The 23,668-nt window shown below is 38.8% G+C and overlaps 2 protein-coding genes across 11 annotated transcripts in view; one reads left to right on the top strand and one right to left on the bottom strand.

Moving 5' to 3' along the window:
• Window positions 1-713: 713 nt before the first annotated feature.
• Window positions 714-9,220, top strand: LOC117981834 (sodium-dependent serotonin transporter-like). 2 transcript variants are annotated; one of them, XM_034968041.2, is made up of 16 exons: window positions 714-784; window positions 869-1,043; window positions 2,134-2,265; window positions 2,717-2,843; window positions 3,456-3,519; window positions 3,590-3,711; window positions 4,203-4,316; window positions 4,945-5,074; window positions 5,873-6,022; window positions 6,224-6,314; window positions 6,673-6,828; window positions 7,054-7,117; window positions 7,203-7,307; window positions 7,534-7,606; window positions 8,087-8,287; window positions 8,599-9,220. In XM_034968041.2, the coding sequence occupies exons 1-16, from the start codon at window positions 731-733 to the stop codon at window positions 8,761-8,763; spliced, it is 1,923 nt and encodes a 640-aa protein (XP_034823932.1). In that variant the 5' UTR covers window positions 714-730; the 3' UTR covers window positions 8,764-9,220. The 2 variants fall into 2 exon arrangements, with proteins under 2 accessions (XP_034823932.1, XP_034823933.1); XM_034968042.2 differs by lacking the exon at window positions 4,203-4,316.
• The window catches only part of pbl (epithelial cell transforming 2 pebble), a 38,910-nt gene continuing 24,462 nt past the window's right edge, over window positions 9,221-23,668 (bottom strand). For 6 of the 9 annotated variants that reach the window (XM_069498229.1, XM_069498227.1, XM_034968037.2 and 3 more), the window contains 14 exons: window positions 23,289-23,420; window positions 22,895-23,162; window positions 22,573-22,688; window positions 21,815-21,942; window positions 20,706-20,876; window positions 20,211-20,326; window positions 19,340-19,500; window positions 18,694-18,834; window positions 17,908-18,037; window positions 17,286-17,440; window positions 16,665-16,775; window positions 15,110-15,205; window positions 13,600-13,746; window positions 9,221-13,355 (listed from right to left, as the gene is read on the bottom strand). In XM_069498229.1, the coding sequence (XP_069354330.1) occupies window positions 13,245-13,355; window positions 13,600-13,746; window positions 15,110-15,205; window positions 16,665-16,775; window positions 17,286-17,440; window positions 17,908-18,037; window positions 18,694-18,834; window positions 19,340-19,500; window positions 20,211-20,326; window positions 20,706-20,876; window positions 21,815-21,942; window positions 22,573-22,688; window positions 22,895-23,162; window positions 23,289-23,420 (1,983 nt within the window). In that variant the 3' untranslated portion in view covers window positions 9,221-13,244. The remainder of the gene's footprint in view (window positions 13,356-13,599; window positions 13,747-15,109; window positions 15,206-16,664; window positions 16,776-17,285; window positions 17,441-17,907; window positions 18,038-18,693; window positions 18,835-19,339; window positions 19,501-20,210; window positions 20,327-20,705; window positions 20,877-21,814; window positions 21,943-22,572; window positions 22,689-22,894; window positions 23,163-23,288; window positions 23,421-23,668) is intronic. The other 3 variants (XM_069498231.1, XM_034968038.2, XM_069498228.1) reach the window with 2 other exon arrangements.

Genomic DNA, 23,668 nt, shown 5'->3' with positions numbered 1-23,668 from the left:
TAGCTGTGACATAGATCGACTGCGACCTGAAAGCCCGCTATTGGAACTGGAAGAACTTTTGATTTTCCAGGACAAAAGGTACCTAGCCTATCCGTGGTAGCCCGTCCCCGGGATGCAAGATATCTCTCAGTACCAAATTTCTTAAAAACATTTAAACGCATGATTCTTTAAAAATCCCGGGGCATCACCACGATTTAAAAATTCGATTCCTTACAGCATCAGGGATGAGGAACTGGGTCCTCGAGTTCAACGAAGGTCTTCACTTGGTAGGTACCTCCAATATCAATTTATAGCTGACAGTTTCTAAATTCCATAAGTTTAGGTGATGGTCCCCTGCAGCATCAGGATTGAGGAGTTGGAATTCAATTTTTCTAAGGAACAATTTTGCAAAGTTTCTCTATCGATTAAAAAAGAAACTACGCAAATCGATTCAGTAATCTCGGAGATGTCGGTGTACATAGGTAGAAAAACACAACCCCTCTTTTTTTGAAAGTCCGTTAAAAAAGTAGCCTTTGCTACTCCTTGGTTAATCCTCTACTTGTCTGTGAAAGTCCCGTCAAAATAGTGATATGGATTATGACAATTCTAGACATGTCGATTCGATTTTGACAAAGAGTATATGTATAATCACTTGATCTTGATTCGACTTCATTTTGGTTTTAATCAAAAAAAGCAAATATAAGCAACATAAAACAACATGTTTGGTTTTTTGGTTAAATCTTTGTAAATAATGGCAAATCCAAAATCAGAAGATACATTATTTAACTTTGAAAATAGAGACGCAGTGAGTAGGTTTCTTTAATTGGATTCTTTATATTATATCAGATAACAAGCAGAATTACGTAAAGAGAAAAATCTTGGTCCACAGCAAAGTCAATGGTCAGAGGTATGGTCAACTACTCGCATCCCAACATTAGACAACGCTTCGGGAGGAGTGGGAGGCGCTAATGGTCGCCGCAAACTGCGGCTGGGATCGCTCGCTCTCGGAGCTATGCTTACTATGCATTGCAGAGTGTCTGCTTCGGCGCTTACAGGCGGATTCTGTACGTTGTTTACCTATGTTGTAAAGATTCAGAGATACTTTGTAGTACTTTGTAGTAACTACTGTTGTACAAGCGGTGTGGTTAAGACGTCGCGTCGGCAACCTAGTCGGGGTGTCCGGAGTTCGATCCCGGGCTTTAACTTTTCGGAGTTATTTACCTGCTTTAACGGTGAAGGAAACCATCGTGAGGAAACCCGTATGCCTCAGAGTTCTCCATAATATTCTCAAAGATGTGTGAAGTCTGCCAATTTCTTCTCAATTTGAGAGGAGACCCGTTCTCAGTAGTAGGAGATGAGTTGATGATGATGATGACTATAAGGTCTGGGACTGTAGTAATAAAATAAGTCTGTTAATGAAGCCATTTTTTTGTATAGCGGTAGGTAGTTTTATGGGCTTGCCCCATCATTATTAAAGAGAATAATTTCCGTAAACGACAATTTTCTTCAATTTTTAACATAAAAATAGAGCGATTTCTGCGGGAAAATATTTTTGTGTAAAAAAATTGAAAAACATATTTTATCATTTACGCCAAGTGACTTCATTAGTCGCTTTCCGTACAGCGTTACAATGAATAAAAAATCACGTTTTTTTAAAAAAAATTCTCTTTAATAATGAATTCTAGCCCCATAAACTACCGCTGTACACAAAAACACATCATTTTATTTCTACAGTACAGTCCAAGACCCTATTGTAGATGCTTGCAACTGGCGTGATAAATCAATCAACCGCGCGCCAGAGCTCCATCAGACATCATATCACAGGTGCGATAGGCCAGCCATAGCAAAAATAACTACCATCACACTAGATGGTGCCCGCTTGGATTTAGATATTTTAAAATCCCGTGGGAACTTTGATTTTCCAGGATAAAAAGTATGTTCGTGCCCGGAATGAAAGCTACTTCTGTACTAAACGTCAAAATTCGTTAAACGGATGGGCCATGATAAGCTAGCAGACTGCCAGACAGACTGACACTTTCTTATAATATTAGTATGGATTACTTTTACGTTGAATGCTCGTCTGATATTGAAATTAAAAAATATGCTGGTATTAAAAAAATTAACAGATCGTATTTTCAATTATACCTACTACAGTTGTTTTCATGTTGTTCCTAATCCTGGCGACGGTGGTGCTTGCAAATCCGTTGCGTCATTTCGAGGTGTACCTTGGTCAGTGGAGTATCAGTGGACCAGGGCGGGCTTTCCGTGTTTTGCCAGTGTTTGAAGGTGCGTTATTATCTCTTCATTTTCACCCGATTACAGGAAATTTGTGTTTAGGTTTAGTTTACCTATGCTCATGTGTGTTTGACAGTTGCCTCATAATCGAGTATTGCCTCGTCCTGCGCCTGGTCTCTCTCTGATCGTGTCGGATTTCCGTCCCATCGAGATATGAGAGTGCACCTGTGTTTGCCCCCATACCTTCCTGTGCACTATAATATTTCCCGCTTTTTGTTTAGATTCACAAAATTTTACTCTACTAACTAACTATTCATCTATTGTAGTTTATTTTTAAGGGTTTAGTTCTAGAACTTGCAGCTTTCTTTAACAATTATAAAAAACGATGCAAAGCTTAAAGATACTTACCTAGTAGCTACGCAACGATGTCAATGTTATAAATGGCTGTGTTTATATAATATATTTATCTAAGTATTGTTTGTTTCCGTGGTTACTCTACCAGGTATCGGAATAGCAATATGCATCAACGCGTTGGTGCGAGCGATTGTTTGCTGTACGATAGCTGCTATTGCGGCAATCTACGTGACGCATTCTGTTGCAGATTCAAAGTTACCCAATACGTATTGCAGGTAAATTCACTTTTGTTTTTTGTTTTATTAAAAAAATCCATGATCCATACCTATATTCTGGGTAGGAGTGAGATGGCAATCAGGCTATGAGGCGGTAGAACGCCCCGCACCGGGTTAGTGCGGGGGATGTGTGGGGCGTTCCCTCCCCGATTGCCACTTCAACCTGTCGCGTAGGGTACCTACTACCTACCTACTACTATTATAAAACTGAAAATGTATCTGTTTTTTTATTATTTTACACCGATTTCAAGGAAAAGCACTATCGGGAAATTAAAGGGCAGCGTATTTTTTACCCTTCTATAAAAAGTTGTGATAGCCTAGGAAGTGGTTAAGACGTCCGCCTCTTTAATCGGAGGTCGGGGGTTCGATCCCGGGAACGTACCTCTAACTTTTCACAGTTATGTGCGTTTTAAGTTCTTAAATATCACTTACTTCAACATTGAAGGAAGATATCGTGAGGAAACCTGCATGCCTGAGAGTGCTCCATAATGTTCTCAAAGGTGTGCGTGACTATGACCAAATTCCTTCCTGAGTGCTCAGTAGTGAGCCGGCGATGGGTTGATGATAATAAAAAAGCTTTAATTAATGTAACTTTAATTTGCCAAATTCCAGGGATTTCGATCTGAAGCCATACAACCCAATCCTGAAAGAAGTTAATCTTTTGAGGCTAAGAGAGGTATACTTATAAACTATCGATAAAATAATATCCGTAAAACAGAAGCACATTTTTGACTGTCCCGTTTTAGTCTAGATTTTCCTTGGCGACGGGAAACTTCGCAGAAGATAAAAATAAAACAAAATATGTAACTGTCGGTACACATGATTTCGCCTGGAGGAATGCAAGTACAAAACTTAAAGTTAAAAAAAGGTTAGGTACCTACTTACGTTTCCTTTATTTCTTAGATTATAGTCTACTTGTGAAAGGCAGGAAAGGAATATCAATACATTTTCATAATACTAATTTTAATCACTCAAGACTTGATGAAGTTGTTTATACATGAACCATTGTACGCGACAGGTTGAAATGGCGATCGGGGAGAGAACGCGACGCACACACACCCGCACAGCCCCCGCGCTAACCCGGTGCAAGCGAGCGCGGGTAACGTGCGGGTGTACGGGGCGTCCCCCGCCTCCATTGCCATCTCAACCTGTCGCGGACTAAACCTACATTCGTTTTGCTGTATAGCCTAGATTCTTCCTTCGCTGATGTCGGTCGCTCGTCCGAATATAGCTTGTGTGCTCAACCATCACCACTGACAGCGTCGCAGTACAAATTGTAATGCGTAGACATCAGCGTAGGAAGAATTTAGGCCTAAGGATTCGTAAGGTCGTAGGAAGAAATCGTTTATATTTTTTTAGGTTCTTAAAAAACGGATTACGGCAGAAGCTCGGCCAAACAATAAAAGTATGCAACGAAAGCTATACCATAGGATATCCTATATTGTGTAGCACTCCAGCATATAATTTTTTTTAGTTAGTAGTTTTTTTGTTCAGAGTTCTATAATTTTGGTAGATTCGGCAAATCAAACTGACCATTGATCCATAAATCCTGGGTTTCCTTTATAAGTGTCTCAGGCGATGGGTCGGATATATTTTGCGACGAGCTTTTTTGGGAAACGCTGCGCATGTGGCGTATCAATGGCAACATGTCGATCGCAGGAGACGGTCGACCCTAAACCTGGAGGAGATCCACCGAGGCAGACATTAAAAGGGGGGACTTTTGAGAACTTCGTCGAGGTGGTAGCCAAGCACTGGAGCGCATGGAAAACAACTGCTGCAGCCCTAAGTTCCTCGACGGAATAAAAGGATTGAGGACACTTTGCTATATTGAAGAAGAGGCAGTTTCAGTCACTCCAAGATAATAATACTTAGTAAGGATAATTAGGTAGGTCAGGTAATGGAACTCTACATGATCGCGCGCGCTCCTTCGTAACCTCGCGCGCCTAGGCACGTGCCTAGTTTGCCTTAGGGATAATCTGCCTCTGCACGTTTGTATAGAAGCCTAAATCAAATAGGCAAAAACCAATCAAATTAGACGAATCAGATTATTGATAGATACCGGGTCTTCTGAACCTAATACCTAATGGAAGAAACTTTTCAGTGTGGAAGTGGTTTTGTTTCGGGAAGACTACAACTTCGGTCAGTTCAATATGCCGTTGGTGTTATGTATCATTTTAATTTGGGGTGTGCTGTGGTCATTACTGGTTGCAGAGCGCTTAAATCACGGCAAGGTAAGTGGATTTTATTTACCTAGGTATACCATTACCTACCTACCTTATCTACCTTTACTTTTGAATTCATTTATATATCCGTATAGGTCTTTAGTACACTTGACTTTAACAGGAATAAGTATGAGCTTTTTTTGGACGTCCCATTTCCCCATTTCTTTGGACGTTCCAACCTTAGGCTCCAGAGTCCACATTACTGTGGTATGGTGTGTTGCAACTTGTGCAACCAATCAGAGCGCGCCTCCAACATCTAAGCGACATCCAGGGCGTCTTGTAGAAAAATGTATGTAGCGCCACGTGTATAGTGTGCACGTCTCACAACATACCTAGTAATGGTAGTATGAAAAACTAGATGATGCCCGCGACTTCGTCCGCGTGGATTTAGCTTTTTTAAATCCCGTGAATTTCTCTCTTTAATTTTCCGGGATAAAAAGTAGACTACGTCCTTCCCCGGGATGCAAGCTAACTCTGTACTAAATTTCATTAAAATCGGTTAAACTTTTGGGCCGTGAAATGCTAGCAGAGAGACAGACACACTTTCGCATTTATAATAATATTAGTATGGGTTATGTGCAAGGCAACATACAACTCAAACTAAGCTTTAATTACTTTCGCATAGCGGTGGATGCAGCGATTTGAACGGTCGCCTGTATGCCCATAAAGCTAAGCGGAGTTTAATTTGTTATCGAAGAGACTGCTCAATCTCCACTCCGTTTGCGCTGGCCCTTAAATATTTTATCTAAGTATGTTATACGATTTAAGTGATGAATAAAAATAAAGAAAATGATTATAATTTTGCAGCTTATTTGGAATAATATGTCTGCGTGGCTGGTATTTATACCTTGGACATGGGTAGCCTTGCTGCTGATTTGTGCGATTATCAACCTCGCTGGGCATAGACCCAAATCTTTACGTAAAGTCTTTAGAATCGGTGCTAAAGAAGTTCTCGCGGTACGTACTTTCCAAATGAAGTATATTCGAGCAATAAATAAATGTTACTACCTAGCGGAAATATCTACGAACCTCGCTGGAATGCGCTTTCCCGCAACTCGCCCGTTTTCGTCTGTTCAGTGCCAACGCGAGCGCGTTGCATAAGCCACTAAGCCAGGTTCGCAGATATTTCGGCCGGCTTATATAGTTAAACACTTTCAGGGAATGGCTGACGCGTTAGAGGTAGCCCTCTATATACATTCAGCTAGTATGGGAACAGAAATTATTCATGGAAAAGGACTAAATCATTTCGGTAAACAATTTTTAATAATCAGTACCTACACTAATATATATATTTTTTAATTTTAATATTTATACCCATGCCAAATTACAGATTTCTAGCACTAATAATCTCTGAGATAAACCGAAGACGGACGGACGGACGGACATGGCGAAACTGTAAGGGTTTCTTGTTTACTACGGAACCCTAAAAATGCAATGCACGCTTGACGCTGCCTGTTGCATTTTCTCTCTATTGTATTGTCTCGCTCACTTATATCTACGCCACGACCAACAAATGAGGTGCGTTTATCGCTGCGTTCGTCCGTTCCAAGTTCCAACGAGTTCGATGTTGCGAGAAGGCTTCATAAAATATTTTGTATTGATTCAAGCATCTGGGCATATAGACCCGCACCTCGGCGGCGAGAACGTGTGGCACAGCGGCCTGCTGCTGCTGATGTCCGCGCTGCACGCGGGCGGCGCCGCGTCTTGCGCCGTGGTCGACAGCACCCAGCCCAACACCAAGAGACTGTACGACATGCATGAAAGTGAGTAGGTACCTACTAAAAAATCGACGCTCTAGAAACATGGTTCTGGGGACGCTTACAAGGTACAAACGGTTCCATATCCTAAAATAACTGAAAATAAATCAAGAGCTTGCTTCGCTTGTACTACTGCTAACTCGCTGGTCAAGTGCAGGTTACTTAACCTACTAGGCTATTACTACTTACCTACTCTTTATATTTCATTAAATAAAATTAATTTGTTACCAGGCACGTTGTGGATAATCCCAATGTACTCCAAGTGTACATTAGTCAATAATTATTCACATTTCATGTAAGCTTTTGTTGTTTATTTTATTTCAAAAACTTTTTAGTGTGAATGATATTTAGTATGTTATCTCTCCATTCTACTGTTTCAGGTCTGTTCTTATATTCAGTGGGCTCACTTTTTCCTACATGACTGTGGCGTTTGTTCTTGTTAAGACTTCGTTACACACTATATTTGAATATAAAGTTAAATTAGTGTAAGTACTAAAAACGTTTTATAATTTCTAACATTATACTGCAGTGACTCCCAAGAAGTTAGAACCATATTTGAAAGAAGTGCTCTATATTTTGAATGAATTATTACCCGCCAGCGCCACATTAAATTTGCCATAACGTCAATTTAGCTTTGACTTTTGACCTTTATAACTCTTAAAAGGCGCGTAGTAGGTATTAATGTAGCCAATAACATGTTTTAAATGGTAGTTTTGCAGAGCAAATGGTGGTAGCCGGCATAATACTAAGCTGTATGGGATTGAGCCTCCTATTTGCCACTACCGTAAGTTTTCGAATGTTGTTTGTTGTTGTAACATTCAAGTCATCATTCATCATAAGTGATTTAACCGCTCGATTCGCTTCGAACCTGTTGATGTCACACCCATTTTTAATACCTATTGCAAAATATACCACGTACCTACTACCGTATACCGTGTTATTCGCTCCAGTTCCACGATAGTTAGGAAACTTCTAACAAAACGTCGAGGCTTCGACGTCACATGTTACTTAGTAGGTACATTTGACGCAGGTAGCCCTAATGTAGTCGAAATTTTCCATGATTTCACATCAAAATAGCCTAACATTTGTCACATATCATCGATTCAGGATCAAATCAAGAGTTCTCTCACTTTAGTTCACTCTGACAGTATGCTATGAGGGTACAATGTCACTATGCACTTGCTTTTTGACTGCCCCTTGTAAATTCAATTTCACGGCGATATCTATGGCCCTCATGATATAATTATTTATTATTACCATGCAGGGTGGCGTAGCACTTCTAGAGAGCGTGGACGCGATAATGACGGGCGTGGCAATGCCTTTCGTATGCCTGCTTGAACTAGTGGCACTGATGTATGTTTACCGAAGCCATGACTTTGTATCTGATATGAACGTAGCAACCGAGGAAAATGCATGCGCCTCAAGAATCGGCACTCAATGGCAAATGATACCGGCAATAACATTGGTTAGAACGTTGATATAATTATTTATGGCGCTATTTTTTATTGTTGAGGTTTTAGGTTCTCCGCAATATGAAACAACCTGAAATTCAGTGAAATCAATACCTGTCTATTGAATTTTATAAATAAAAATAAATCTCAGGCTTTTATTTTTAATAGACTTTAATAAGAGGGTCTCAATTCGACGCGTAGGTTATTTTTATAGCGTTGTTATTCCATAACTTAGCTAGTTCTAAACCGATTGCAATATTTTTAACTAGGCATGATTGCCAAGTGTAAGCGTATCTTGAATTAATGAATAAATATAAAATTCCAGGTAACACTTATAATGAAGTTGACGACACTGTGCAGCGCGGAGATGCCGCGTTCGCTGCTATGGATGTCCACAGCGGCTCTGGCAGCCGTGGTGGTCGCCGCGCCCATCCGCGCCGTGCGGAACATTTGCGGTTATCTTAGACAAGCCCACAATGAGCGGCGTTAACGAATATTTTCTTACTGATTTTGCTGCTCACTATTTCTAAACTAAAATGGCAATTCTAAATGCATTTTTTTATCCCTTTCATAATGTACCCTGCGAAAAAGAACGCTAGATTGAACTACTTTGTTATACAGCCTTAACGAAGGTTTACCCTATCCAAATGCTAACAGAAATTTGAATACAGTGTAACGACAATGCATTTTGACAACTCTTAAATGTATCGAGTTTTCCAATATGCCACATTAAAATTAAAGCTTACCCCTTATACCCTAATAAAAATGTTTGCCCCATAAGTTTTATCTTTAACTTTTTAGGAAACTAAAAACAACGGGTGTTGTATATATATCATGATTCCTGTCAGGTATTCCTATTTTTATGATTTTTTGGATTGTTATTTACGTTTTGATTATACAAATTTATGCTATTGTAATGAGTTTTAATATGAAAATTAAATAACCAATGATTGAAAATAAAAGTTTATTCTTTCAATCATTTAAAATATTTTATAAATATAGACCTTTGTACAATGTATTAACATGCGTACGCATAATATCAACGCCGCTAGGGTGCGTGTCACAGATTTTGAGCTTTTTTGGTTCAAGTTGATTATAACAAATAATATATTATTGTAATACGCACCCAAAGTAATAGGCGATAATTAGTCACCTATGTTTACAAACGAATATTCACTGAAATTAACGCTCATAAAAAGCGACGAGGCATATATTAGGAACGCTTAAAATCAAAAGCAGACGGATACAGTACTTTACCCGATACAACACTACTCTAACCTACGATGTCTATTCCATTTCATTAAATTAAAATATCACAATATTTACATATTATTCAGGACTATTCAATAATATCAATATTACTATGTGACACAAGTTTTAAATATCTAGCTGTCGCCACCAATAAAAATTTGCATTGTGCGTCGTTTGGGCGAAAATCAATGTATCAAAATACAAACTAAACTAAAATGACAGGTCAATCTCTTTCCATAATGCCATAGTTTAGAGATTGTGTACGAGAGAATTATAGTCGGATTTTTAATTAAACAAGACGTTTTGACATTAGCTAATGTCAAATTGTAAAAATGATACCATATTTAAGATGTTAGTGATGTATGTGGTTCAGTTGGTTCATGTGAATGAGTCCATGAACTAGTTCCTGCTTCTCTATTTTATATTGAACTTTCACAAGAAGAGTAAAAAAAAAGCATTATAAAACTAGTAAATAATTACTAAAATAAAATAAGTACCTAGAGATGGTATAAAAGTGCTTTAAAAAAAGGGATTTTAGAATATGATTCACGTAAATATGTTTTTTTATGGAGTAATAAGATGTTCTTAGATGTTACTAAGTAATTTACAGCAGGATAAACCATTAATTCCATTAAACTATCGACTAACGATGTATGACACGTTTCTAAAATTACCCGTAGCTAATGTACCAAATGGATTGGTGGTTCATACCACTATGTTGTTGTCCCCAGCACTATTTATTTTTCATAAATACGGGTGGGACTGGAAATGTCAAAAAATGTTGTTTGATTAAAAATTCGAGTATAGTCTGTGGACGTAGAAAAAGATTCTAATTTGCGGCGAAAGTAATCACGTCGCATACAAAGTTCAATACACAAGTCAAATTTTATTGGTGTGAACGCGGCTTCTGATTTAAATTACTCAAGATATTACACAGATCCCAAAAACTAGTAGATGCGAATAGCCGCCAGAATAGTGGAGATGAGACCCTAACTATTAATACGTGAATGGAGATGAATGACTTAGTGGCGTTGTCGGAAGTCACCGTCGTTTGCAATATTACTTTACAGTAGCCGGCAGGAAATATTGTACATCAACTATTAGAAAAAGGTTTCGGCTTCGTAGAGCGTTATCTCTGTCACTCATACCTGTGTGACGTTTTGTCGGTCTCAACGACAGAGGCAACGCTCTACAAAACCGCAATCCTTTCTAAAGGTTGATGTACAATATTTCCTGTCGGGTACTGTATTTTATACATATATATGTACACACATAAGTTCCAAACCATAAAACTCTTTTATGTCCTTAAAGCCTAATGCCCACTTGCAAGCTTTCGTAACTTCTCGCACGAGTCACTTTTTAACCCCCGACACAAACAGAGGTATTTTTAACACACAAACTGATGGACCGATTTGTATATAGTGTCTTTGATTCGGAAGCTTGTTTAATCTAGACGGTTCTTAGCCATGTTTGATGAAAATCTGTTTAATCATTTGAGGATTTCAAATGTTTTCTCAGCCAGTGTAGGGATCTGTCGTTGATAATTATATTATAACGCGTAAAATTTAATTCTTCACGCGCCATTTTAACGTTTTACTATTTCATGTCAATAGTACGATTTTAGCCCTTATTTTAAAGGTGAACCGTACTTTTGACGTAGCAGTACACCCATAGTTAAAATGGCGCGTGTGGAGTTATTTTTTACGGACTATACTTGCACTTGTCTTATGGACTCGATCTCGACTACAATGCAATATTATGGTAACCTTCACCTGTCGGGGGTGATTCAAATTGTTAATCTACACTTTGTTGAACTGTTTAAACTCACAGTAAGTCACCTTCTGCAATTTTTGTGTACTAAAAACTTGCAGAAAATGACATGAAAGCGACAAGAAAACTTGCCAGTGGACATTTGGCGTAACATTCAAATTATTTCAACTAGCATTAGGAAGAGCGTCCACCAGGCGAGCCGGGTCGACCCCGTTACAACGCAAAAATCCGTCTGCTACACATTTTTTCATATGTAACTGGGTCGACTATAGGCGCCGCGGGACGGATAATACATAGGTACATATGTACGTATTATCCGTCCCATACATACATACACACACATACTAACAAAATGCTTGCGGCACCGTTGTTCGTTGTTGCCCGATCCGTCTCTAGTGGATGCCTTCCTTAATACGGCAACTTTTAACATTTTCTATTATTACAATAGTTTAGTACAACTTATATTTTACGACGGTGGCTTTAGACAGTCGTCTTAAATTTATACAAATTTATTTTGTTTTATAGTAATTGTACAACTTATAGCACAAGTCGCACTAACAATATCGATTTTATAATATCTACATTATTTTAAAGATTCAATCTTTAACACTCGAAGTTCCTTCGTTCTCACTCTAATATAATACTATCAAAATCGACTTTCTTGATCGACACGATCAGATCACCATCACGATACAAAGGCACATTTCTTGTCTAAAGGGCGATCTACTCCTGCGCACGCGCACGAACCGTGCACACAGTGCGCATCATAACAACATAAAAACAATGTGGACGTGTCCACGAGTGTTTGCGTGCATGTTGTAAAAGTTTCGGCGGGAAGCATGATATACACGATATACACGTTCACGATATGCACGTACGCACAGAGACCAAGTTCAATGCGCGTTGTGTGCAAATAATTGGTGCGCGTGCACAGGTGTGGATCCACCTTAATAAATTCACTGCATCGGCCTGGCCTCGAACTAATAAATTACATTTAATTGCCGTATCTCGAATATGAAATTGTCCTCATCACTGGGTCCAACGAGAATATAAACTGGATCACTTGGCAATTAGAATTACAGTACAGTAAAATCGATAAAACATTGTCATAATTCGAAAGTAAAATCACAAATCTTAACGTCGTAAATTTTTTTATGTATTGGAACCATATTTTAGTTACTTTCACAGCATTATGTCATATGGTATATTATTATGGGATAATGCTGCTGATATAAATTCTACAGAAAAGGGCTGCTCGAGCCATATATAGTATGGGACCATGAGAGTCGCTGAGAACTAAATTTAGAGAAGTTAAATTTATGACAGTGCATAATCAATATATTTTTGAAAATTTATTGTACGTCCATAAAAACATAAATTAATTCAAAAAAAGTGACTGTCATAATGTAAATACTAGAAATAAAAATAAACTTGTCTCGCCTCTAGGCTAAGTAAAGTTAGCAATTCATTTGTTCGTAATTCTATACGTTTTTATAATAAGCTTCCAGAAAACATATTGGAGATGTTTCTCAACAAGTTCAAAGTTTTCATAAAACGTAAACTTATTGAAAAATCCTATTAAAATTTAAAGGATTATTTAAATGATAAGAAAGCTTGGGAATGAGTTGCTTAACAGCTTTGTGTTAGTTCTAATAAATTTAAGTGATTTTGTAAAGTGGTGATAATAAAAAGAATACCCGGCCGAGTTCTTTGTGGGCTCTTCTCAAACCTGGGCGCGTTTGGAACCGTCGTAGCTTTAGTTTTAATTTCGCGTAATAATTATCACCACTATATCTTCAAATATTCTACAAATCCAACAACCGACCATCAAAAACTGTAATTTATTTACCTATTTTGAATAAATTATTTGAATTTTGAATTTTTTCAATTTAGCGACCGTCTTGGTGGTCTCTCACATGATCGCGGTCACAGCGTGCGCTGCGAGCGGCGTCAGAAGCGCCGCAGCGCGCTGGCCGCGCCCGCCGCCTTGCGCGTGGGCTGCACCGACAGCGGCGCCACCAGCACTGCCGCGCCCTCGCCGCCGCCGCTCGCACCCGTCTCCTACGGGGTGATTCGTAAACTCAGTGATCAACACTAAATGACAGATCAAACTCATTTCATATTGGTAGGTTCTACATTGCTGCTTCACTGAGTAATATTAAAATATTTTTTCGTAGAAATCCTTCAATAGATTAAAAATAAATGTCAAATGAATTCGGTGGCAAAGGTTACAATCGTAAGGAGACCGAAGGAAAAGAATAGAATTGCAAACTCTTCACGAGCGAAAAGTTACTTATAGACTTACATTGATATTATTGCAGCTGGCGAGCCTCATTTGCGCGAGCTGCGACGCGGGGGTCAGATTTGAAGTCGAGCCGAAAGGCGAGATCATTGACGACATCGCTCGTTTCAGCTTCGAAGGGGTTTTGTTGAATGAAAGAGCACGCCCCACCTGTAATGTGAATGAAATTCTACTACATTTTTGCTATTTACATAATTAAGTACTTCTTAATAAGGTTCTACAATACCGTGAACTTTAGTTCAAAGGACATTCCGACAGAGTAGAAACCAAGCGATACGTCGTTTCAAAAATATTTTAAAATGAATTAACTTTATCATGACTACTATAAAAAATTATCCAAAGCAAAAAAGAAGCCTTGTGAAGAACTCTTGTAAGGACTCTTGAAATACAGTCAAAGAACGCGTCGCTTCGCTTCACCACAGTGTACTTTGAACCTTTGCGGATTCACCCATCGCAATGTTACCAGAAACCAGAATACAAGCAATCATATTGTCATAAATATAATAGGTTATTGCATTAGCTTGATTTACATATAATCCTATAATCCTGATGAACCAAAATTTCATACGCTATAAAACATCACCAAATTGTGTTAATAATGTCACGCGTATTAATCTATTAGTAGCTACATAGTCAAATATAGTGTATTTATATTTAAATCTTAACTTAGTGCCGAATACCTCAAATGAACGAAATTAGTAAGCAACAATCTACGTGATCCATTTCCCATTAAGAACTAATGAAACGTACTGTGGCGAAAAAGACAACCCAACCACTGTAGGTATGGCACGCTCACAAACAGTTAATACAGATGATCCTAAGCCAAGCATTATATCTGTATGAGTCACTTCGTATTTGTAATGTGATGCGAGCTTATTTACTTGTTATAAAGCAATTAAAACGCGCCAACTAGCGTGCACGCTAATTCCTGTGACAGTTCAAAGCTAAGCTAAGTTTCGGGCTGAATAAAGAACCACCTTCTTCGGCAGAAGAGAAGAGAACCAAGAGAACATCGGGAACTTTTACAAAATCAGTTTTATACCACTAATATAGATCAAGAGTTCGGCTTCGAACAAAAATCTTATATAATATAAAAAAAATGTAATGTTTGTCCGTCTGTTCGTTACTCATACGTTCGCGCAACGTTCATATGATTGAGTTAAAACTTTGCAGTTTTTGTTGCGATTTACGGCTAAATTTCGGACATAGTACCATCAATAGTGACGCGCTAGTCTTATTGCAACGCATGCATTGCACGCATCTAGTAAATTATAAAATTACCACATAATATCTGATTGGACATTGAAAATAATTACACAGAAGTTTCCCTTTGTATGTTTACATTTTGAAACTCGCAGGTATGTACACAAAATTCGTTAAAGAGCAATGACAATGGTGAGATCGACGTAATGATATGGCAACACAGTATCAGGAGTCAGGAAACGGCGTGACGATGATCTTAAGTGGCATGATGGTGGTTGGTTCGTGCGTGAGTGAGCGTCAGACGGCAGACCTGTGCGAGTAAGTGAGCGCGCAATACCCATGTGTCAAGGAGGACGGCACCCGGGTCGGCGCGCAGCCAGCCGCCCAGCCCCGCCAGCGCCTCCAGCTACAACACACCCGCCCACTGTACACTACCGAGCTACTCGAGTAGCGACCGGCAAACAACTTGAGCAAAAAGCGGCGTAGCTACTGTGAGAAAGATGGCGCCACGCAGGAAACGAAGGCCGACGGATCAACCTATCACGTACTGCCGCGTGGTAGAATTTGGTGTGCGAATAACACTTAAAAATCAACTATTGCGCATATTCAAGATGTTTGCCGGTACCTATAACTGCCGCAGCAGACTAGTCTGAGCGTTTCTGACAGGCAGGCGACGCAGTTGCCCGTGTTTGCACATCCCACGCTTAGATTTCCGTGAGTTTCGACAGACAGCAGATACACCGTAAATGCTTTATTTTTAGAGTAGATTTTTATTTTACAAAGCTTCCGATAAGGGTAAATATATAAGGGAGCTGGACAATTTCGTTTTCTAAAACTTAAAACATTTATACTAAGGGCACAGCGTAAGTCAGAGCAGATTTTGAACAAACAACGAGCTGCAAAGACAAACGCATAAGATGTAAATATACGTCTGTCCTGCTCCGCGACTCGTAGTGACAGCCGACTGACGCGCCAAGAGCATCGTTTTAAGTCACAGAAATGATGGATCTGGGTTAGCCAACCTGTGATATGCGACTATAGTCAACGCATTTTAAACTGAGTCGTCGAGTTATCTGTTTGTTTCGCTCGCACTTACCTACGACCTGAAAGTGCGAGAAAAACAGACAGATAACTCGACGACTCAGTTTAAAATGCGTCGACTATAGATCCATATAAGACCCTATAGATATGCGTCTAGTGCCCTGCTTTGTCAATTTCGCTCTGGACTGTATCGCCTGCGAGACAACTTACGCCCAGTTTCGAGTACTGCTTGAATCCCGCAAGTTTGGATCATACTAGCGAAAAGAACCAGCTAGAAATTCGTTTGTTACTAATACCCAATATTAGTCCATCTCGCAACATATTTTTTATAGTGATTATTTATTTTTAGACAATGCATCTTCGTAACATGAATTTTGATCTCTATCGAAAACATCTTTTTAATACTGAACATCATGCCTTAGTTACGCTGACCAAGTTTTAATTCTTCCCCTCACTAAAATTGTTATTCATTTGTTATTACTATTGATGCAAGCTAAGCTAGATACACTTCTAAGAACTAATTCATGCTAATATTTGGAAGATAGACTATATCTAATTCCATATACATCGGTTCTAATTCAATTAAACACAGTCAAAGCTGACATATGTAAAAGTTATGCTATTCTTTTACACATCGAACGCTGTGAAAAGAATAGCACTATTTTCAGACCTGTCAATTTAGTTTAAGAGATTGTGAACAACCGGATTAGCAACATTATCTACAAAATAACAATACTATACATCTGCAGAAAAATCTATCTCATCTATAAATGTGGCATCTTGATGATACAAAAAAATAGCTAGGCAAAACAAGTAGGGCCTACCTTTATCCTAGTGCGCGCTGCGAACTTTGATACCTTGGAGAGTGTGCTGAGCGCGAGATCACTTGTATCAATGTCGAGCTGATGCGAATCCAGGCACGCCAAGAACTTATCCTGTATGTCAACAACATTTACTGTAAAGGAGCTGCATCAAATCCTATACGAAAAAACCCCAGGCCCGGCGCAACGAAGCCTAGAAAAGTTTCGTAGGCACCAATATAAAAATTACATTTTTATAGAAAAAGTTTGTCTTCTGTACTTAGCTATATTATATTATAAAGGAAAAGGTGTTAATAATAATGAGAAGCTAATTTTTTTCAAGATAGCGGATCTAAAATAGATTTTTGGCACACCGACATATGAACGTTTTTTGTTCAGAGAAGGTTCGTAGTCTATAAAAAATAGAGAAAAATTAAGCCCATTGTAATGTGATTGAGGGACAAACAAACATACTTTCGATATGAGTAGTGAATTAATAATGCCTAATGAGCTGCTGTAACAGGGGAACGTGAGTTCGAACACATTAAATGGTCTATTGCGTGTATGGATTAATAGAACTATAATTTTATAATGTGTAATTGGGGAAGTTTCAAATATTAAGTGCGAAAACATAATGACACTCACGGCGTCAGGCTTGCAGACAGTGTTGGCCATCTGCCGGCACAGCTGCCGCAGGAAGTGCGACTTGTCGACCGTTTCGTCCGTGATCATGAACGAATACAGCTTTTCCTTCAGCTCTTGATTGCTGCGGCACATTAGCGCAAACACGTTGTGGCAGTCTGCAAAACAGCATTTTTTAGAAAATTCTTCAATAAAACTCTAAAACTTAAAATACAAAAATCTGCTACAATGTATTGTTGAGTAAAATGAAATCAATCTTGCACACAATTTATTATTTGAATCTCTATTGTGAAAGTAATTGCTTTGCTTTTGCTCCCTACCATACACCTTAAAATCTGTCCTACTGATGCTCAATACAATGTTACGAAAACGGCGGGGCAGTAGACAATGGACATCGCACTGGAAAACGCAGTGTCAGACGACGACTGTGGACGGAATATATCAAACGAGTCGCAGGAAGCAGCTGGATTCAGCAGGCGTAAACTGTGGCTGTGGTGGATCTATGTTCAGGTGTGGACGTCGGTCGGACGGCAATGATGACATGAAAATTATGGACCTGGTTCCATCAGCGCATTTGTAGTAGACTGCTAAGTAAATGTAGTGTAGAAAAATGATGTTCACGAACCTTCCGCCTCTCGAATGTCGACGACACACTTGACAGTGCTGAGCGGCATGAGTGATATGTGTCTGTAGAGCTTGCTGGACCCTAGCCGCATCGTGCCCGTTCCGTTCGTTGGGCTTTTACTGTTGAAAGCCTATAACACACATATACGACTTTCATAATATTCTGATACTTCGTAGGATTAATTTAGGTAAGCTCGTGAACCTAACGGCGTAATTGCATGAAATATTTTTTTTACAGGAAGAGCAAAAACTGAATGAAAGCTGTTGAACTTTTCTGCACTTGTATAGTTTTCACCGAATCACGAACTTTGGACTCAATTTTAGTATAGTTTTAAGCTGTTGTGCTTGGAAATTATTTTGATTTATATTCAGTGGGTTAAAAACATGGGGAGAAAAGAAAAAAAAATTGTTGATCAGAAGTGTAATTACACCATTTTGTTCGCCAGCTCCTCAATTAATATTAGCCATCACTTTTTGGAAAAAAACATTGATGATTATATAATACAATCAGATATAAAAAGGATACAAAAGTTTGACATATAAGAATATAATAAGACCATATTTACGATATTGTGGAAATCATTTTCTCAAAATTCGGGGATTAAATTAATTTATTTAAATTATAATTATGCCTAACTAGCTAAGTAACCATGGCTTCACACATAGTAAACCTTCTAAATAATAGTAAACACCGCATTGAAATCCATTTAGAAGCTATAAGTGAACACACATACAAATACAGATTGCGCCTTAGTTTTTTCAAAGAATAAAGATAAACAGTACTAACCTTGGATCGTTTCTTGCACACTTCCATGGTATCGGTGAATAGAAATAGCACGAGGTGGTCTCCTCGCCCCGAAAGCTCCTTCGAAAGCTCCACCACTTCGCAGCGAGACACGAACGAGCGATGCGACGACACGAGGTGAGCCTGCTCACCAATTGCAATACATAAATATAAATATCAAAATTATATGAAAGTACAAGTACTACCATTTTTATAAGTCGCATCGACAAAATTCGTTTGTGCAGAAAAGCTCAACCTATCGCCGATTAAAACCGAATGTACACCAATGAAATACAGACCTTATTGCTTAACGTTAATTAGAAAGTATACTTTAAATACGGAGAACAAAACATTATTATTTCCAGCAACTTTGGGGCTGTTGTTGTATCAACTGTTGATCAATAAATGTTAACCTTGAGTACGTTGCTTTACATCTGAGCCTCAATAGCTCAACCGGTAAAGGAGTGGACTGAAAACCGAAAGGTCGACGGTTCAAACCCCGCCCGTTGCACTACTGTCGTACCTACTCCTAGCACAAGCCTGACGCTTAGTTGGAGAGGAAAGGGGAATATTAGTCATTTAACATGGCTAATATTCTTTTTTTTTTTAAACATACAAGTTTGTCTGTATGTGGTGTGTGTATACGCACCGGACACTGGTCGATGTCGTTGTATATGTCAAACATCTGCAGCTGCCCCTCAGTCTTGCGCTTGTCCTCGTTGATGTGCGACATGACCTCGCGCAAGCCCGCCAGCGCGGAAACCAACGCCGCGTGGTCGGGGTTGCTTTTGTGTGTGTGTTTTAAAATATCTACACACATAAACATAGGGAATTAATATCCATATAGTGATTGTGAACTGCTGCTGCGAGGTCTCAGCTGGTGTTAAATCGCAGTTACATGAACTGCGATTTTCACACCAGCTGAGACCTTCAACGTGAAGTTAAAGTTTTCCATTTATTTTACTACTAGCTGATGCCCGCGACTTGTCCGCGTGAATTTTAATTTTTCAAAATCGCGGGTTTCTCTTTGATTTTCCGGGATAAAAAGTAGCCTAGTTAACACATATTAATCCAGGATATAATCTCCATTCCAAATTTCATCCAAATCCGTTCGGCCGTTTTTGCGTGATTGAGTAACAAACATCCAAACATCCACACTTTTACATTTATAATATTATTAGGATTAGGATAGATGATGCCCGTGACTAATAGGTTTTATACAAATGTCGTGGGGTTTCTTTGATTTACCGGGATAAAAAGTACTATCGTCCTACCTACCGTCTCCGAGGGCTATATCTATACACAATTTCCTGAAAATTAGTTTAGCGGATGCGCCGTGAAAAGTAACAGACAAACATACTTTCGGATTTATAATATTAAGTATGTATTAGTCATAGAATTTTGCGTACATATTATATGAACATATTAAGTTACTTGAAGGAAACTTCTAGTTATTTAATTCAAAAATAATCAAGGGTGAAATTAAGTATAAAAACCACAAGTTTTCTTGGTGTACTTACCATCTAATAACAGACTTATACTGGGTAATCGCTGCACTGGTCTTATTAACAGTTCCTGTAAGCTTTGTCTACCACACTCTGGTTTGGTTTGACAGATTTTCAGGAATGCATGAAATCTGAAATTAAGCATACATATCTAGTTAAATTTATATCTTCTGATTTAATGCACATGCACAAAAACATGTAAATCAATGTCCCGAAGGCTAAAAAATATTAACTATAGTCAAGTACTACAAAGAATTAAAATTAACTTTTTATCTGCGAAATGGGAAGAGCGCCTACTTGATTTTTTACCCTGCAAAACATTTTTGGCAAAACTCATTTGTGTTGTAGTCTCTTAGACCGTTAACAAGGTTCGAAATAGGTGACCCAAACTAAGATGCGAGTCCTTAATTCGGGGCGAACCAACTACAGGTTTATTTAGAATAAACATAGAAAAACACAGAAAAAAATACGAATAGAAAAACATAACAAGCTGCGAGTTTTTAGTTTCACCTTGGGTTGTCACGGTCGCATTGATGCAGCATCTCCTTGGTGTTCTCGAAGAAGTTGACAAAGGGCGGGTAGGCCTTGACCATGTCGGGCGTGTAGCGCAGCACCAGCCGCCCGATGCTCACCTCCTCGCTCCAGTGCGATTGCGCGTAGCGCAGCTCTTCCAGCATACGTCTGGTGACAACGAGACGCTATAACTTGGGCCAATCATTTCGTCTAACTCACACACTATAGCTGAGTATAGTGTATGAGCGAGACGGAGTGATTAGTGCCGCTTTATTGGCACGAGTTATACTAGTATTTAACAAGTAGTCCAATCTTAAGTTGGGACATGGCGGTTTGTGCACAACTAACGATTAAATCGTACACAAGGCTGAGATATATTAAGACAACGGAATCGGTGCCATTCTGTAATTAAATCCTATAATATAACTCCTCAATCATCGTTTTAACTTTTTGTGTCAAATATCATGTCAAAACTACGGTTTTAGTCTTTGTTAAATGTAGGGCTTAAAAATCGGAGCATTTTACAGCTCCTGAATCGGGTTTCGATGCTCAGCGTTCCAAGTCCGGAGTTCCGGAGTTTCGAAGTTTCATTAAAAAAATTAAAGTGATGAAATAACGGGTTTGATTTGAATATTTCTTGTGCGTAAATGAATGTTTAAGTCTGTTAAGCATTAAATAAAACAAATCAGTTAGAAAAATGAAAAGGAAACTTTATTTTTCGACCTGGTAAAATTAATAATAAGTTTTTTAAATTAGGTTTTCCATCGATTAAATTGGATAACTTCTACCCTTTTTCAATATATTATGAAGACTTTGTACTGTAACCGCTGAAAAACCTCAACTTTCTTCTAAAAATATGAAAATCGAATATCCGGTCATGTTCACGATAACTCCGGTTTTACTAACGAACCTGTAATCCTTCGAAGATCCGGAGTTATACCAAAACCAGAATTCCGGAGGTCAAGCCCTAGTTAAAGGAGAACCGTACTTTTGACATGACTGTTGACACATAGAATGGCGCGTGAGGAGTTATTTTTTAACCTACTTCCAAAAAGGAGGTGGTTCTCAATTCGGGCCTTTTTTGTACGGACGATACTACTACTTACTGGTGTAACTCATAAATAGGCGGTAGATTTCCGAAAATACTTTTTAATTGTGTATTATTGAGCAACGCTTGCATCTTGCCGTTACTGCTGTCTTCCTCGGCCATTTCCTCTAATGGCTGTTTGAACATCTACAAAATATAATAAAAACATGTTAACGGTGATTTAATTCCTTTGTTATAATATCTCAATTTATTTTTACAGGACTTTTATACAATGCGTATAATATGACAGTCCTATATTTTGTTATGTCTAGATTTTTTTTGATGTTAGGACAAATCTAATATGATGGATATAAGAGACCACGAGATAATAAAATTATACTGAGAAACATACCGAGATTATAATCAAACAAAAGCTTAATCGTTTTCAAAAATATAAATGATTTAACTAGGTAGATGATACCCATGATTTCGTTCGCATGGATTATAGTAGATTATTAACAATTCCATTATTTTTGGGACAAACAGTAGCATATGTCTAGGATGGTTCCAGGATCCAAGCGATTTCAGTACCAAATAGAGGAGAAACGCAACTTCGCCCACGGTAGTTTAGGTAAAAAAAAATCCGTAGGAACTCTATTATTTTCTGGGATAAAAGGTACCGTCTCTGGGATGTAAGCTATTCCTGTACCAAATGTCGTCAAAATCATTTTCAGACAGACATACATACTTTCACATTTACAATATTAGTAAGTATGGATGAAACTTTGAAAAGTGTATATTGCTAAGTAGGTTGCAAAAAAATTTAGTGTAACTTACGTTTACTATCGTATGTAGTATTCCCACATAATTTGACTCTGTCTGAAGAAGCTCCATGAACACTTGTTGTCGCGGAGACATTAGTTTTCGCACTACATTGTCAGGTACTTCCGATTCTGTAATAATAAACAATCATTTAAAGGCTAGAAATCTTACGTTAGGATACGTTAAGTACGCAGGAGTCCTACATACCGTCAGTGGGCAGCAGTATATGAATATACAGCTTAACGGTTTAGTTTTAGAATAATGGAATTGGATGCATAAATTGCAATAAGTACTAATGATGGCAACTTAAAGATATTTTATTCGACGTAAACATTACCTTCTAAAAGCTGTTTGCCGTCGGGCGACGGCGTGCAGTCCAGCAGATTATTGGACAGACTAAGCAGCACGGCGTCACCCACGGACGAGCGTCGCTTGTGCAGCGCTGCATCGCCACCGCGCAGCTTGCGCTTGCGCAGCCGCTGCAAGGCCGCCGGAGTGCCGCCGGCGTTTGAGCCCGCGCCGCTGCCGCCCTCGTCCGCGCCCGAGCACGTGACGGCCGTGCACGAGCCGCCCACGGACGACCGTCGTGACACTTCGTCCAGGTACTGTAGGTATAGATCACATCATTTAAGATAACGACCAAAATATTTACAGAAAAACATTCTAAAAAATAAAATAAGAAGCCAACAGACTAACATATGACTTATATGTAATAGCGAAATGATACTTACATCTTTGAAGAGATATTCCCGTTCGTCCTGAGCCTCCTCATTTTGTACCGAAGCCCAGAACCATTCGGCTTTGACGACGTGCACGCGCGATTGACACTCCGGCGCCACTCCCGTATTGTGCTCGTCCACGACCTAAACCAAAACGGTACTATATAAAACTGGCACCTAAATAGATACATACCGATCGTCAACCTATACCTAACAGTAGTGATAGATTATAATAATATGATAGCTCACACCTGCTTGTGCACGATATAATATAAGCACCTACACATTCGACGAACATGCAAGCATGATAGCGAAGAATTTTCCAGATAGAAAGATACCTCGATCTGTAAAAGGCCTTATATTGCATAACGATGTATCCTAAAATTTCTATG

Source organism: Maniola hyperantus, chromosome 4 (genome assembly GCF_902806685.2).
Source record: "Maniola hyperantus chromosome 4, iAphHyp1.2, whole genome shotgun sequence".
Lineage (NCBI taxonomy): Eukaryota > Metazoa > Arthropoda > Insecta > Lepidoptera > Nymphalidae > Maniola > Maniola hyperantus.
This window is presented reverse-complemented; position numbering and strand designations above follow the sequence as displayed.

Bases quoted from the DNA above. Each gene is read 5' to 3' on its own strand.
- LOC117981834 (XM_034968041.2), top strand. From the start codon at position 731: ATGGCAAATCCAAAATCAGAAGATACATTATTTAACTTTGAAAATAGA. The intron at 2,266-2,716 runs GTGCGTTATTAT...TTACTCTACCAG, and splicing joins TGTTTTGCCAGTGTTTGAAG to GTATCGGAATAGCAATATGC. The intron at 6,023-6,223 runs GTACGTACTTTC...AAACACTTTCAG, and splicing joins GTGCTAAAGAAGTTCTCGCG to GGAATGGCTGACGCGTTAGA.